Source organism: Mercurialis annua, linkage group LG5 (assembly GCF_937616625.2).
Source record: "Mercurialis annua linkage group LG5, ddMerAnnu1.2, whole genome shotgun sequence".
Lineage (NCBI taxonomy): Eukaryota > Viridiplantae > Streptophyta > Magnoliopsida > Malpighiales > Euphorbiaceae > Mercurialis > Mercurialis annua.
Window position 1 is genome coordinate 55,354,114 of NC_065574.1, and position 16,281 is coordinate 55,370,394.

At 31.6% G+C, this 16,281-nt stretch overlaps 2 protein-coding genes across 3 annotated transcripts; both read right to left on the reverse strand.

The window, feature by feature from the left end:
* Positions 1–289: 289 nt before the first annotated feature.
* LOC126683284 (nascent polypeptide-associated complex subunit beta-like) lies at positions 290–2,985 on the reverse strand. Of its 2 annotated transcripts, XM_050379133.2 has the most exons (6): positions 2,861–2,985; positions 1,757–1,824; positions 1,067–1,215; positions 924–980; positions 756–794; positions 290–640 (listed from the first exon to the last, which is right to left on the reverse strand). In XM_050379133.2, the coding sequence occupies exons 2-6, from the start codon at positions 1,822–1,824 to the stop codon at positions 465–467; spliced, it is 489 nt and encodes a 162-aa protein (XP_050235090.1). In that variant the 5' UTR covers positions 2,861–2,985; the 3' UTR covers positions 290–464. The 2 variants fall into 2 exon arrangements, with proteins under 2 accessions (XP_050235090.1, XP_050235089.1); XM_050379132.1 differs by lacking the exon at positions 2,861–2,985 and having other exon boundaries at positions 1,757–1,830.
* A 1,236-nt stretch (positions 2,986–4,221) lies between these two features.
* Positions 4,222–12,882, reverse strand: LOC126681269 (AT-hook motif nuclear-localized protein 10). Its single transcript, XM_050376777.2, has 5 exons — positions 12,130–12,882; positions 12,000–12,055; positions 9,138–9,269; positions 6,436–6,597; positions 4,222–4,918 (listed from the first exon to the last, which is right to left on the reverse strand). The coding sequence occupies exons 1-5, from the start codon at positions 12,791–12,793 to the stop codon at positions 4,640–4,642; spliced, it is 1,293 nt and encodes a 430-aa protein (XP_050232734.1). The 5' UTR covers positions 12,794–12,882; the 3' UTR covers positions 4,222–4,639.
* Between the last annotated feature and the right edge of the window lie 3,399 nt (positions 12,883–16,281).

Consider the following 16,281-nt stretch of genomic DNA (forward strand, 5'->3'; position numbering starts at 1 on the left):
CAAGGACTTACTTATTTTTTAGAGTAAATATTAGAAGCATATTTATATATTTTCTGAAAGAACAACAAATGGCGTTGAAGTATCACTAGTAACTTGGCTTAAAATGGATCAATTCATTAAACTTCAAAATAAAAACTCTTTGTGCAACTTCTTTTCTAAGTAATACATTCCAATTGTCATTGACAGGAGAGATCTCAACTTTTTTCATCCTCAATTTCAAGTCAGCCTCAGTTTCAAAAAGGATTGATTTCAACATTTTGTGATCTAACTAACGGAAGGGACGAGTCAGTACTGTAATAACCGACTAAAATCAGAAAGTTTTGAACAGTTTTGGAACAGAACATCAAACAATAATCTGGTGTTACTAAAACATAACATAAAGGATGAAGCTGTAGTGACATAAATAACTTCTTCAAAAAAAACATAGGCAGTGTATGAATTAACACAAAATTCACCTACTCTTTCTAAGAAGTAGCTTTAGCCTCCTCTGCAGCAGCTTCAAATGTCTCCCCTGGAACAAGCTCTGGAACATCATCATCGTCATCCTCCTCTGGCGCTGTGGTCGCAGTAGCACCTCCACTGGGCGCCTGCTTCTGGATCTGCTCCGCCAATTTCTTAAGGTTTTCCAAATTATCAGGTCCTAGATTAGGAATTCATAAAATAGACAGAGAGAAATTAGTTGAAAACCCTTGAGCATCAATTACACAATTAGCAGATTAATATGTTGGATAAATCAAAAAAGAAAAAAAATATACCCAAATGTCCAAGAACTTGAGGAAGAATATCCTGCAATTCTGAAGTGGGTGAAACAAAAATAAAATGTTAGTCTTATTGCTGTGAAATAAAAATCAATTTGAGACTGAGAGTCCAGATAATACAGATAACAGTTCTTGTTGCAGCTATCATGAGTATTAGAGACGTACTCTTAGTCTGTGGGGCGCCACTAACAACCCAAGTATTGGCCGCTATGGATGCTTGAACTGAAATAAACATTGAGCATATGTTCAGCTTGCTATAAGAGCGACACGACCAAATAAATCCATCCATATAGAGAAGTGGAATTCACCTTTTGGGTTCACAAATTGAATAACAATGTCGTCCTTGAATATATTAACTTCTTCAATTGCAGGAATTGCATTCACTCCTATTCTCTTCAGAGTGCTCTGAAGCCTTTTATCATCTGTAGTTGTCGTCTTATGGACAGCCTTCTTCTTTCTATATTTAAGAGCGAACATTCAGATGACAATTCCCAAATCACAAGAAAACCAAGAAATCTCAATGTCAACACCTATACGCAGATTAAAATTACAATTGGAAGAAAAATAATAGCAGCCGTAGCATGAATTAAAATTGCCCTAGATACCATGCAGTTCACTGACAACAAAGATTACGACACCGCAATCCTTCTTTATCCACCCTGCATAAATTTTTGTAGTTCCAACGATAAAAGGAAATCAAACTACCGAGTTCAGACCCCGTGGAGTGGGCTGTTTCTCATGGTTGAACTGATCAGAGAATCAAATCACATATATCTAACATTTGAATTAGTCTTGAAAAATTCAACGGAAGCAACAAAACAGAACAACAAAGAAACTATTGTTGTATTTACAGAATACTTTGGCCAAAGTTCAGAAGGTTTTTAGCAGACTGCTTTTCATTGAGAAACTTACAGCTACTATTTTTTAGTTCTTTTTTGGTCACAGCTAACTTATAAGTTTAATCTAGTGAAACCAATATAGGATAGTAGTTAGCCCACCTTCTCATGCTTCCCTTGCCACCGGTGCGAACTGCACCAGCCATCTTCATAAGCCTCTCCCTATTCATCTGCATAAAAACAAAGACAGAGGTCAACCAAACAGAAGACAAAAATATTGAGATAGAATACCGACAAAATATCAAAGAGTACAAAGATGAAAATTTAAGAAGTTTTTTTTTTTGATGAAGAAAAATTTAAAAAAAATTACTAGAAAGATATTAGAAAGACATGGGCCACTCATACAATATTGCCTACACATAAAAGAAGAGAGGCAAACTTATCCCAATGAATGAAGTTCTTCTCGCTAATAAAGTGAGCATATAAAACTTGTCGGTGAAGCAGCTAAAAGCAAAAGTCTAGCATGTCAATTAATAGATATTAATCGGTTTTGCTGTTTGCGGAAATTGCATTTTGAAACACACAGTTACTGAGTTACAAATAACAGCAACACTTTACCACAAAATAAGTTTTAGATAAAGATACTCATATAATAAGTCTGAAACTCTGCACACTTCATATCACATCTAAACACACTTGTGATAACAAGAAAGACCTAGAAAAATATAGACAAATCTATATAACCACGTAAGTTCAAAACCAAGTAAAATGCCGGTAGCCTCACACCTTCCCCAAAACAACAAAAATGCAAATTTCTAGTTACCAAGGTCTGTATCGTAGGTTATACTTTGTGCTGAAGGGCAAAAACAAAACATCCAATGCAAACTAAGAAATGAAATTGCTTCGAAATGGAATTGAATTCGGGATTATTTGTCGGCACATTTCGTGTCACAAATAGGCATTCAGCTCTACTGGGTACTCAACTCAAGTAAAATTCAAGCTTGACTTGACAATTTATTTATTTCCAGAATTTACTTGACTTATTATTATTCTTTACAAATCTCTCTTTAAAACTGGTAGCGAAATATAAACAAATAGTATAAAACGGATCATCACGAATTCATTTCTTCAAACAGATTAACATATAACACAAAAAGAACAAAATAACTTAAAACCCTAATTATAATTTTGCAATAGCATACGATTGAGTAGAGATAGAAATAATAACAAAAAATATGAGAATAGAATAATAGAAAAACAGATTACCTTGGAGTTAAGGGTTTAGGGTTTGGAGAAGAAAAATAGAAGTGACAGTGTTGCAGTCTGTAGAAGATAAAACCAAACGAAATGAATGGAATGGACTCTCTTTTATGCTCTCCTCTTTTGATAACTATTATTATTATTATGTCAAGGACACTCCACTAGTTACAATATTTTATAAAAATATTTTAAATTATTAACATTAAATAAAAAAACAACAACTTATTTTCACAAATTTTCTTATCAAAATTCTGATTTAAATATATAACTGATGAGAAGTGATTTCGTTAGACATGAAACATGATGCTAAATATAAAATACATGTTAAATTTTAGAAACATTTTAAAAGTTAGGCCACACAAGAAAATTTGATTCAATGAATATCTTGAAATTTACAAAAAAATTAAAGAAATAATTACTTAAAACATGAGGTCAGATAAAAATAATTAAGTTTTCTAATTTTTTGAAAATTAGAAATTTCATCTTCAACGATTTGATCAAAATTTGTTACTATCTTCCTCCATCAATTAACCATGTTAATTGACATGATAAAAAATCTAATAGTGAATTAAAATTCAACTTGATCCATGAACTTAAATATTAATTTAATTATTTTAATGATAATAATAATAATAATTAATTATAATTTTATTTACGTACCTGCCAATATAAAATATAAAACAACAATAAATAATATGATTATTTTATAGATAATTATAATTTAAATAGTTATTAGAATTATTTTAAAAAAAATTATTTTATTTTTATATAAATCCTTTAACCAAATAAAAGTATTATCTTTTAGGAAAAAAGGTCAAGGAGAATTATTTATTTTGAACATAACCTAAATGAATATCTAAGTAATCAACCTCATTTTTAAAATGAACAAAGGGACAACGTGCCCACTAAACTTTTGACACGGGGTCATCTAATCCAATTTATACTTTTTTAAGCAATTAATTTCAAAACTCTTCATTTTTGGATCAAATAATCCCATAATTGTATTTCAAACGCATAAAATACAAATCGGAAGTGAGTGATGCAAAAAGAAAAAAATACTTCTCTGATTATTGTGATATAATTATCCTAAATTCATTTTTTAAAATAAAAATATAAATTATAGAATTATTTGAGCCAATAATGAAAAAATATAGAATTAGTTGCTCAAAAAAGTATAAATTGGATTAGATGACTCTGTGTCACAAGTTCAAGGAGCGCGTTGACCCTTTGTTCTTTTTAAAATGACGACTTGTGCATTTATAAAACATTTATTTCCCACGGAATCTTAATCAGAGCTCGCCACATTCCCTTTGCATGTCTTCAGCCAACTAGAAAACCATTCTGCACTAAAATTCCACTGGAATCTAATTGAAGACTGCTGTTATATTCATAGAGATGTAAACTGTTACATCATGTGCAGAAACTAGCAACTAGGAACGAACATTAAAGGCAAAATACCAGCAATATCTAAACACCAAATCTGACTAAAACATTCCTAAAAAGGATCGACACGCAGCCTCGGAAGCAGCTGTGTCCATATCGACTGAGGAACAGCTGCCTTCAAATTCGATGACGGAAAATAAAAGGCAAGAAAGAAAAGCCTACTCAAGGGGGAAAACCGATCTTGACGAAACAAGAATGATAAAGCAAGATTCATCTACGGCCTAATTAAATAACGCATGTTAATATTAGGATTCAACCTCAATCTACTCTGCAAGCTCGATGATTGCCATCTCGGTGTCAATGCCTCAAAGCTTCCATATTGTTGTTATCTTAGAACCCTCTTCAGTGTTGATTTTGTCCTGCCCATAGCTGATGATGATACATATTGTTCATATTATGAATAGGTTGAGGAGCATTACTGTAGATTTGAGGATCCCGATTCAGAGGGCTGCTACCGTTTTCTTCAGAGGACTCACTAGAAACCCCTTGAGACGGAGGGCTCGCTGTTGTCAATGGTGCACCAAAATTCAACATTTGGGATGTAGGTCCAGAGGAAGTCCCAGATATCGGTACGATAGAGTCTGATTTTTTGCCATCTGCAATAAAGCTGCCCACAATAACCTGCCAGTAAAAACAAATCTTATAATGAATACAATGATAAAACCAATACTATTAAAACTAACCCAATCATTCAACTAGCAGACACGGTAATTTAAACTCAACTGCTTCCTCTTTTTAATGTAAGTTTTTCTACTCTTAAAAATGGAATTATATCTATCCAGTACTAAATCTTAGAATATGATGCCGTACATCTTTGTAGAGCTAAAAAAGGAACTTATATCTACCACTATTCAATTTTGGTTATTATAGTTCTTATATCACAGTTTGTGTGAATCGTTAAATGGGACATACGAAAATAGAAGATACTTGTATATTAATTTCATTAAACTTCCCTGAAAGTCTTCCCTGAAAGTTTTTTGTCGACCACACACAACACAATTGGTAATACTAAAAATTGAACACAATACAATTTGTAAAAATTATTCAATAAGTGTATATCCAAAAGTACTGTGCACTAAACACAAAAATCCCTATGGTCAAATACATACTTTACTAGTTACAATTGAACTATAAACAAAAAAAATTGTTGCATTTTCTTTTCAAATAGTTATTAATGACGCAAAGATAACAGTCAATTAATGTTTAGAATTATAAGTAAACAGCTTAATGTTCTTTAACTATCAGAGCGAGAAGGAATAGGAGAGAGAATTCTTAAATTGTAATCTAAAATAATTTTCTAACCGTGTTGGCAGTTTTGCAACTTAAACTTCCTAATTAAGCTCAAGTTTCCATAATCATATGTTTCATAAATAAAAGAACAGAAATGTAATATGATTTAGATTTTTCATTTTTGTCATTAAGCTCACAGATTTTTGCTAAGTATACAGAAAAGATATGTGTATAAATTACAACGAGCAAATTGGAGATGAGTTGATCAAATAACATCATATCTCATGAGGCTGGGAGACAAATCATTGACAGCCACAGCTATTTCCAGGTTACTCTGGGCTGAGAAACTACTTATGCATGTCGATAAGTCTCTTATTACCCAAATTTTCTCGTTCAGTTCTTTTAAATGTACGAGTTTAACCACATCATTTACCATGCAAAAATTATTACTCCCTCCGTTCTTTTTTAGTTGTCCATTTAGCCAATATTACACATACCAAGATAATGCTCCTTTTGTCTTAAATTATGAAGAAAAATACTATTATAGCCCTATTAGTTAATAAATGCTTTTTAAATGAAAACATGGAGTCATTTATTAGGGATGGATAAATTTGGAAGATAACAGCTAAAATCACATTGAAATTCTAAATGGACAACTAATTAGAGACAAATATATTTTGCTAAATGGACAACTAAAAAAGAACAGAGGGGAGTAGTATTTTATAAATAGATATAAGCTGAGGTAAGATGCCAAACAAAAAATTCAGGGTGCCGCAGTATTCTTTGCGATGTACCAGGGTATATTTATATTTAGGCCTGAGAATTACAGATAGATTGTAAATTATGAATGTTAAAGACGTTCTTGTTCCTCTTAAGAAAAAGATAAAAAAGAGTTTCAAGGGTGAAACCTGCACTGGTGATGCTGCCATTAACATTCCAGCAACCCCTCCCCCCAAAACTCGACCATCTGAACCTGCCAATGACACACTTAAACCACCAGTTCGGCTGCGATTGCCATTATTTTCAGAAAGCAGGAAAGAACCTGATAGCGAAATAATCTCAAACCGGCCCTGACAAGATAAAATAAAAGTCATAATGGCAGTGAAATGAAAGGAAAAAACAGTTCAACTGAGGGATTTTGAAGCCCTCAAAAGAGCATAAAAGATAAAAGTTCATATGATTCACAACTAATAACCATTAATTTGTGCCATTTCAGTGCCAGAATTTACAAGTCCTTAACAACACAAATCCATCAATAAGTGTTAAACCCTCTATATACCCCTAGTAAGCAGATAAAAATAGAGCTTTTCTTCTATATTACAGTGTCCTGATAAATAAAAGATGCCATAAACATACAGTGTGCCACCGGCGGCATCGCAAAGAAGAAGCAGTTGTGGACAAATATGAGTTCTTTGCTGACTTAAGTACCACATTTAACAAATCAAAAGTAATTCAGCAGTCGGTTATCTTGTTTTCATCAGTATAAATCAGTTTCAAGAGATTGATACTCCCTCTTTTTTTTTAGTGGTCGCTTTAAGGCAAACTGCTAATATTAAGAAAGTGTTTCTTTGTCTTAAATTATAAAAGTTAAGACTTAAGACTAATATAATCCTAGTCATTGAGCCTATTAGTGAAGAGTGTAGTTTTGTAATTTAAATTACCTATTTAATTGAGTGATTTAATAAGAAGGGTAAATTTGAAATACAATTATAAAAGTCATCTAGAAATCCTAAAGCGTCATCTATTTATAGACAAATACATTTCCTTAAATGGACAACTAAAGAAAACAGAAGGAGTATAATTCATTTTTTGGAATTTGAATATTTGACATTTTTCTTCTTATGGACAAATGATGTTTTGAGCACATCCTTTATCACAAAGCTTTAAAAAGACAGCAATACAAGAATATTATACATATAATAACAACTAAGGAGCAAGAGTTTATCACTGTGAACTTCACTTGCAGTTCATCCAACTTTCATTCACATATTCATAATGACTTCTCATCAATATCATATTGGAGGGTGTATATCCAAAAGCTCTATGCCTATTTGGTTGTTTTACAAAGAAACACTTGCAGTTCAACAAACTAGATTGCAAAAATATGTTGACTATAAGGTTGAACATAAAACATTCTGTTTTGTCCCCATTCCTGCCACGTCGTGAAATTGGGGTTGAGAACAGTGGATGCTTTTTTCTTTTTAACTTTATTTATCATCTTTATATGATTTAACTCACAAATGCAAAATGCAAGACTACTCTTAGGTTGCATATTCTATCTCAAGTAATAATGACGTTGATACTTGCATGTTAATTACTCTTGGGTTGGCTTAATTATGGCATGCAAATACATTAAGAATAGAGAGTTCCTTTTTATTGATCACTTTAGAATTTACATAAAGGAACCTAACAAATTAGGTAAATTTATTGGCTTTTTGAACTTTAAAGAAGTTGGTCTTCAACTAAGTTTGACTGCAATAGACGTGGAGAGAAGAGGCACAGTGAAAGGTTTTATCCTAAGAAACAAAGGTTTTATCCTAAGAAACAAAGCACATTTATGGTTCAACAGAAAGGATGCTAAATATGATGATGAGAAATCACTGGGCCTATCAAGCACTCGGTCAGTCGAGGATGAGATAGAACACATGGCTATTTTTCCCTATGCTTCTTTTTGGGTTATCCTAAATCTACCCTTCATTGCGCAAGGTTGAATTTCTCAAAGGGTAAAATGGTGGTTATTTCACACTGCGCAAGCTTAGCACAAGACCAAGTTCTAACACAAGTTTGAGTTAGCAAGGAAGACCTTTCAAGAATTATTCTTCTTTTAGTGGAAAGAACACAATCATAGAATAATAAGCACACCACCAAGCCCCAAAAATTGATGCCCAAGATTATCATGGAGTCTTGATATATGACTGATGTCATTATATTCATTTATCCCAGACAACCTACGTAGAGCTATAATTATGAGATCAAAGCTTTATAGGTATTTAATTTTATTAGTCCATACACTTGATATTAACATTATACCAAAATTGTCTATGTTACTAGAGCTAGATACAAGAGCTCCAAGAACTATTTTGTCCATCATGAATAGTGAAAATTCACACTCTTCAAGATAAGAAGTTAATTCATGAACGGTAAAGGTTGATATGGCAGATGAAAATTCCAATTAAATCGCAAAGGCTCATTGAAAGCTTATAATGTAAAAATATAACAGTGGACGTTACTAGCATTGAAAAAGTATATTTTTATCTCTGCGCTTCCACGCCATCAGCCTAATCCCTTTGCTTGAAATATAACTCTAAAAGTCATATACGTTAAAAGTAACCAAAAATGTTTGGAGTAAAGCACATTGCCTGTTATGATAAAGGAATTTAGATTTTACCCTCCAAAGGGATAACATATCTCTGCAATAAAATTAACCCCCTTTTATGCCATAAAAAGGAATTCTTTCTTTAATAAACAAATTTCTTACCAACTCTTTCTAGATTTTTACATGCTTTAATTGTAGTATTGTGCATTGAATATAAACCATAAACAAATTTCATTTCACATAAAACTCCTTAGACAAATATGTAGTAATATTATACAAGCATGTTTGAAGTACCTCATATGTGACGGTACCTCCAGACATTGCTGGTTGACGAAGGGTTACATTGCAGATGGCACCATTTGCAGAAAGAATACAAACTGTTCGTGGTCCTTGCTGTGAAAAGGCCATGATCTTTGATGATATATCCTAAAAAACAAAAACAAATACTAATTAATTAGATTGTACCATGTACTTTAAACAATTGACGTTCTGTATAAAGACTCTTTAGAATCACAAGCCTTCTCAAAAAGGTATAATAGATGCTGAAACTTATATAATGAGCGCAGAACTATACAGAACATGCACGCTACAACTGAAAGAGGAACAAATGGGCATCATAATACTGTAAACACTAAAAAGGGAGAAAGCCAATAGAATTTGAACTCTTTAAGTTGCAACTATTATTAGTCAAAATCTATAAAGATTAAGGAACAATTCATTCCACAATGCTTCTATGGTCACTTTCATTTTTAGTACTCTATTTTCATGTTGAATATATCACTATTAGATGAGAGCTTCACTTAATAATCCTATGGTGGTTTGTTAGAGAGTACTACTTACTTTGTTATATATTGGAAGGAAAAAAAACATAGTATCTCCCTTGATTTTACATATCAAAATCATAAAAGAATTACTTGCATTAAAAGTGCCAATGCTTTAGAGCAATTTTCAAATAAGTCGTGGCACTTTAAGTTCACTATAAAGTTCTAATACTTAGTTCTTTTTCTATACTATTTGAAGAAAACACTAAGACTACATAATTAGGCATTGGCATATGCAAAACTTAGTTCAAGCCCATTCGACAGGGAGCATTCGTCCTGGTTAACAAATAACTAGCATGAACATTCAGTTGGCCTCACTTAAATAAAACCTAGAGAATATATAGTAGAAAGATAGCATGTAATAAGCTTGAAAACTGAAATTTAAGAAATGAAAAGAAAGAAATAAAATCAAACTACGATGAATCAACTACTAGTTTGATTATAAATTGCCCAATAGGTTAAATGGTCAAGCACATAATTTCTTAAGACATTAAGAAATCTGTTGATCACTTCTGCTGAATAATACATGGTAGTTTCAGAGTCATTTCACCCACTCAAAACAATATTTTAATATATTTCTTGAGCAAAAAAAGGTTTAAAAAGTAAAATGCGCATACACTTTAAAAAGGCAGGCAAACAAACCTTGTCTTTCTAATATTTTCTAGCCACCAAATGAAACCTAGAATTGTGAGAATACCTCACAAGTGAATAACCGTATCAAAAAAAATACAGCACACGAACACATGAAACAGCAAAACAGACACCTCAAGAACCCCAAACATTTGATGATAGACAAGAAACAGAGCAAGAGGCACTCAAACACACCTACTAACTTGCTTCCACTGTCAGCATCTAGTAATTACTATAAAGAAGTATCTCTGTAATACTGGTCGCAAAATTAAAATAGTTTGCAAGATTTCAACCCTGGCACTCTTCAAGAACTTTCAAACGTAAAGTAGCCATTTTCCACTGAATCTTTTTAAAAAAAGGCAATGGCAACCAAGCCTACTCCTAGTATCCAAGCCCTTGATTCAATTTACTCACCATTCAGATGAAGAGTCAATACAATTAGTATCCAACCATGGCCAGCTCTTGGTTGTTGCCCATTTAATAGACACAATCTTAACATATACCATAACAGCACCAATTTAAACATTTTCAACCAGCAGAAATATTATCTTTTAAACTAGAGAACAATTATTGCTTCCTTAGATTCATAGAGACCCAACTGCTAGAGAAGACCAGTCTTCAAAATTCAGAAATGTGTCCAATGTTTACAGAAGAAAGAAAGTTGCTAACATTAAAAGAGAAGTGCAGAATTTTAACATTTGGACAAAATCGTCCATGGATCGTTATTGTTAAATAGGAGATAGTTTAAAACATTTCATGAAAAAGCTGTGAAATGGTTATTATTAATGCATTAAATTACCAATTTAAATATAGACTTTTTTTGCACGCGTGCGAGTCCAGTTTTACAAAAAGAATTTCTGCAAACCTAAATGGAATAACCATAAAAGAAAGATAATTATAAATAGTGGATTCTGTCAAGATATTCCATATCTGCTTTCGGAAAGAAGGAAGAGGTAGGAATATCTCGGTTCCTGTATGAAAAAGAAACTTATTTAACAAATACGTAATGTTCAAGGTAAAAAGATTTGTTTGGCATCTTTATAGAGAAACACGGGGCACAATGTCGTAATTAATGAAATCGACATTTGCTTAAAGAAAACCCCAAATACAACTTTTAAATCAATAACAGCTGCAAGTGCAAAACAGCCGGCAACAACTATCAACTAGCGGCCAATATAAGAACTCATCGCATCATAAATATGCATTACACATGGAAGGTAAGGCACCAATTACTACTATGCAAAATCTAAACCATTTGTAGCGTTCACATATATAACAAAAAGTTGATGAAATGATTTGCAAGATCGCAGAACGAGAACTTCATTTCGAATAATACAAAAATAACAAAACGTTAACGAAAAATGTTCCATTTGCAAACTTATCATGAATAATTAATATACGGCTCACTCATCCAAACTTTCTTCTAGTTTTTCATATTTATTTCCTTAAAAACTATTAATTTCTTCTTGTCATTCTTCTTCATTTTTTTTTACACATTGACTACTTCCACTTAAAACCTAGGTAGCACGGACACTTCATTCAATCAACATGTCTCACATAACGTTTCGGACACGAATATTCATTTTTTACACAGGAAACCTTAAAGCAACACCGTTTCTCCGTGTACGTGTCCGTGCTACCGAATTTAAAATGATTCACCATAAGCTATTGCAATTTACTCAAAGAATAACTACCAAAATTATACCTCGCCGGCTTTCACTGTAATCACATGAGGGGTAAACCCTACTCCTCCAACCCCACCTGTTCACAAAATAAACACAATCATTAGTTTTCAGATACGAACAAAACAAAATTAAACAAACTTAAATATATACCTAATGCATCAAGTTGTTTTTTCCCAGAACCAGGGGGTCGTCCTCTATGTTTCTTACTAGAAGGCTCAGAAGCAACACCAGGTGTACCAATAGCAACAACACCACCACCACTCGAACCACAATCAATACCACCACCACCACCAGAACCACCGTGTTGTTGTTGTTGCTGCTGCTGCTGCTGCTGCTGTTGTGGAGTTAACGAAGTCGGAGAAGCGGAAGAAATTGGAGTTGGCGATAAACCCAAAGCAATGTTGCCGTCAGGAGTATACTTCCTCGGCCGACCTCTCTTCTTCTTAGACTGTTCCATCATATTAAACCTCATTCCGCCGCTCGAAGACGGCGGAGATGATCCGTCGAACAAACCACCACCACCGTCGGAAGAAGACGGTGGTTTCGGTTGCTGGTGAGGCGGAGGCGGTCCCACCGAATTAAAGGGAAAACCACCACCACCGCCACCGCCAGCAGATGCATGATGACCTATGTTGTTATTGTTTGGACTCATCATATTCAAATTTGAGTAAGCGGAGGAGGGAACACCAACACCACCACCAATACCGCCACCTCCACCTCCACCGCCTGCGCCGCCTAGAATCATGCTATGCTGATGTTGATGTTGATGTTGATGTTGATGGTGTGGAATCTGAGGCGGTTCTCTAGGGTCCATTTGAGTGTATGTTTGGTGATCGGTTTAGTTGAGAGAGTGAGTGTGTAAATGTGAACTAATTGCAGTCGAAGCTGAAAAACAAGACTTTTTTTTATTATACTATATAAATAAAGTTATATTAAGATTTTGAGTTTTATCAAAATACATAATATTAGGGTTAGATTATCCTTAATTTAATAATCATCATGCTTCTACTAATCTCAAATTTGCAAGATGCACTTAATTAATGTTGAATTGAAACTCAAATTGTCTAGTATTTTACTTCCATAAATTGACTTCAACAAATTGCTTTTATTATTTATGTATAACTAATTCTTATTACTTTTCATTTTAGTATTATAACTTTTTAATTCTATTCTATAATTGTTTATAACATCACTAAAAGTATAAGAAAAATATAAGGACACAATACAATTAACTTTTTATTAATTTTCTTATTTTGAGAAAGCATTAAAAGAATTATTTGAATTAATTTGGTAATTTTATTTGCGACTAAGCTCAATTCAAGAAAAAATTGTTAGTAAATTTAAACAAAAATTCATTCTTTAAGATTTTTAAATCTATTATATTTTAATTTTTTATCATTTTTTAGCTTTATTATTCCGTATAAATTATTTAAGTTTCTATTAGCGATGTATTTTACATTTTAACGCTGCAGTTGTTCTGTTTGAAAAAGGTTTTCTATTTTTGAAAAGATAAAATCTACTAAAAATTAAGAAAGAGAGATCGTGATCAAATGGCTATTGTTATGGTATTTTATAATTTTTTTTGGTATTTTTATAAGCAGAAATCGAAGAATGAAAGAGACAGGAGATATTAATATTTGAGTTTTTATTTTTTATTATCACACTTTTATTATTTTATTATACTATAATTAAAAATCATTTTATTTTATTTAAATAATTGTAGGTTTTAAAGAAAATAGTAACAAACAATATAGGCTAATCACTTCAACTTTATCTCTTTAAAACCATTTTCTATCTTCTCTCTACAACTCAAGTTTTGTTTTTAAGGGTGGTGAGGCAGCGACTTCGACTTGTGCCAAAAGTTCATCGTTTCATTACCAATATGTTTAATTCTTTGTTTTATTTTCGTTTAATTACAATTAATTGCTCTGTTTATGGAGATCTATAGGTTTTTGATGCGGTTTGATGTATTTTAATATCATATGTTTTTGTTTTTGTTTTTCTTGAGTCGATCAAGACCTTATCACTATGGACGATCAACTGTTCTGATTGTTGATAACTTTTTTCTATCAATTTTTTTTGATTTTTTTCAAGATTTTTATGATGATTTCCGCTTGTTTTATTGCAGAATTATGTTGGTTTCAACAATAATTGTGATATTTCAAGTTTTCATCTACAGATTTTCTTCGAAAATCAAGTTTGTATCCAACTCTAATTTAGTTATTTGTTTCACCTTTTTATATGTTTGTAAGGCAGATCTGTGACTAAGTCGCTTATGCATGTAGCATAGGCCACTTTTTCTTTGTCAAATCGATAAGTTTACCTGAATTTTTATACTATAACTGCTTTTGTTCAAAGTTAATACAAAGATCCTTATGTTGATTTCAAAAAAATAGTAAGAAGTTTATTGATGACGATGATGTAGCAGTCTCTCATTTAATAGGAATTCATTTTCTGAAAATCGTGTCTTTTGAAATCTTACTTAAATTCATTTTGTAGATTTTGGTTAATTTATTATAGATATTTAGTTAATTTAGATATAATCATAGACCTGTATATTTTAAGCTCGTAATATTAAATTGCGCTTGTATTATTAGACATTCAAATTTATTTAGCAATTTAAAATTAATTATTAGATATAATTTAAATAATATCAAAGAAACCATTTTAGTAAGTCAAAATTATACTTGTCTAATATTAAAGAATATATATTACTGGTGCCATATAACTAGTATGACACTTTTGCAATGTTCCGGGGCTAATATTTTTTAACTAAAACAACTAATACATAATTTTTAAAAATTAAAATTAATATTTAAATATTTTGACTAGAAAATTATTATCTTAACTATAGCAGTTAAAAACAAATAGTCATAATTATAATTTTATAATTATTGTCGGAAAAATTATTCCAAAATCAACAAAAAATTATATAAATGGACGCAACAAAAAAAAGAAAATGTTTTGAGCGAATAAAACGTAGAGTTTTTTTATATAACTGGGGAGAAAAAGCGTTTGTGGAAAGACTTAAATCCACGACTTAACATTTATTTTTCAACTATAAAAAAATATTATACAAGAAGATGAAAACTTGTATTGAAACAACGACTACGTAATAAAAAAAATTAAAAATTAGCAAAATAATAAATGGCCTACAAAAATTAGCAGGATAATTAATGGCATTAAAAAATACAATTAACGTAAATTTATTAATGGAAATATTAACATGTATAAATTTTTATTACTTATCAATTTTCTTTACACATTTATATATAACTTTTCCACTAAATAATTATATACTTGATATCAAAATAAAACTGTTGAAAGTATAGAGATCATTAAAATATCATCTCGGATTCAAAATAGCATGTTGTAACACCCCAAAAATTTTAAGTCTTTAATTAAGCCATAAGAATGTGACTTAATAGAAGCAGAAGTACGTAAATTAAATTTAAACATAAATTTAATTTATAAGAGTTCCTAAAAATATATTCATGTCATAATATTCCTAAAATTGAGTATTTTTAGAGTCAATATCAACGAAATATTTTTAAGAAGTTATCACTAAAATTTTATAAGATTGGGACGTAGAATTTATATTAAGTGGGACTGATTTGGATCCAATAAATCTTAAATTATTTATTAAAAATAAAAAATAAGTCCCGTGAGAATAAAAATTATATTTTTATTTATTTTATAAGTCCCGTGAGTTAGTTCCATATGAGGTACAGACGAGTACTTAAGATTTTAGGTTAAAGTGATACGTAAGTCACCAAGAACTAGTTTGTCGATTGATCAAACTATATAAACCTATTAATTCAATTCATTTGGGTTACGGAATCCAAATTTTTGCTTTATTTGTTTTCCAATTGCTCTCATTTCACTTAGTTAGGGTTTACCGTTTTTAATTCGTTTTCTCGTTTCTAACTCGAATTTTATTGGTAATGTACTAGTAATCGAGGTAATAACCGTTATTTTGAATTCTGTTTTATAGAATTCGGATTATATTCAAAGTTATAATAGTTATCATATCGAATTGATCGAGTTCGAATCGATTTCGCAATTCGGTTGCAAAATTGGATGTCGTATAGTTGATCGAAGTGTTTTGAGTGAACGTTTAGGGTCGGAGGGCCTGGAAAATGAGTTCTGAGATGCTATGCACGGTGCGCACAGCGGCTGCACGAACGTACAGCCACTCGGCTATACAGCATAGCCGATGATGTGTATATTAGTGATATGCACTATGTCAATCATGTTTGACCATGTATTGACTTTATCGTTTTGTTATTTATTGATTGGCTG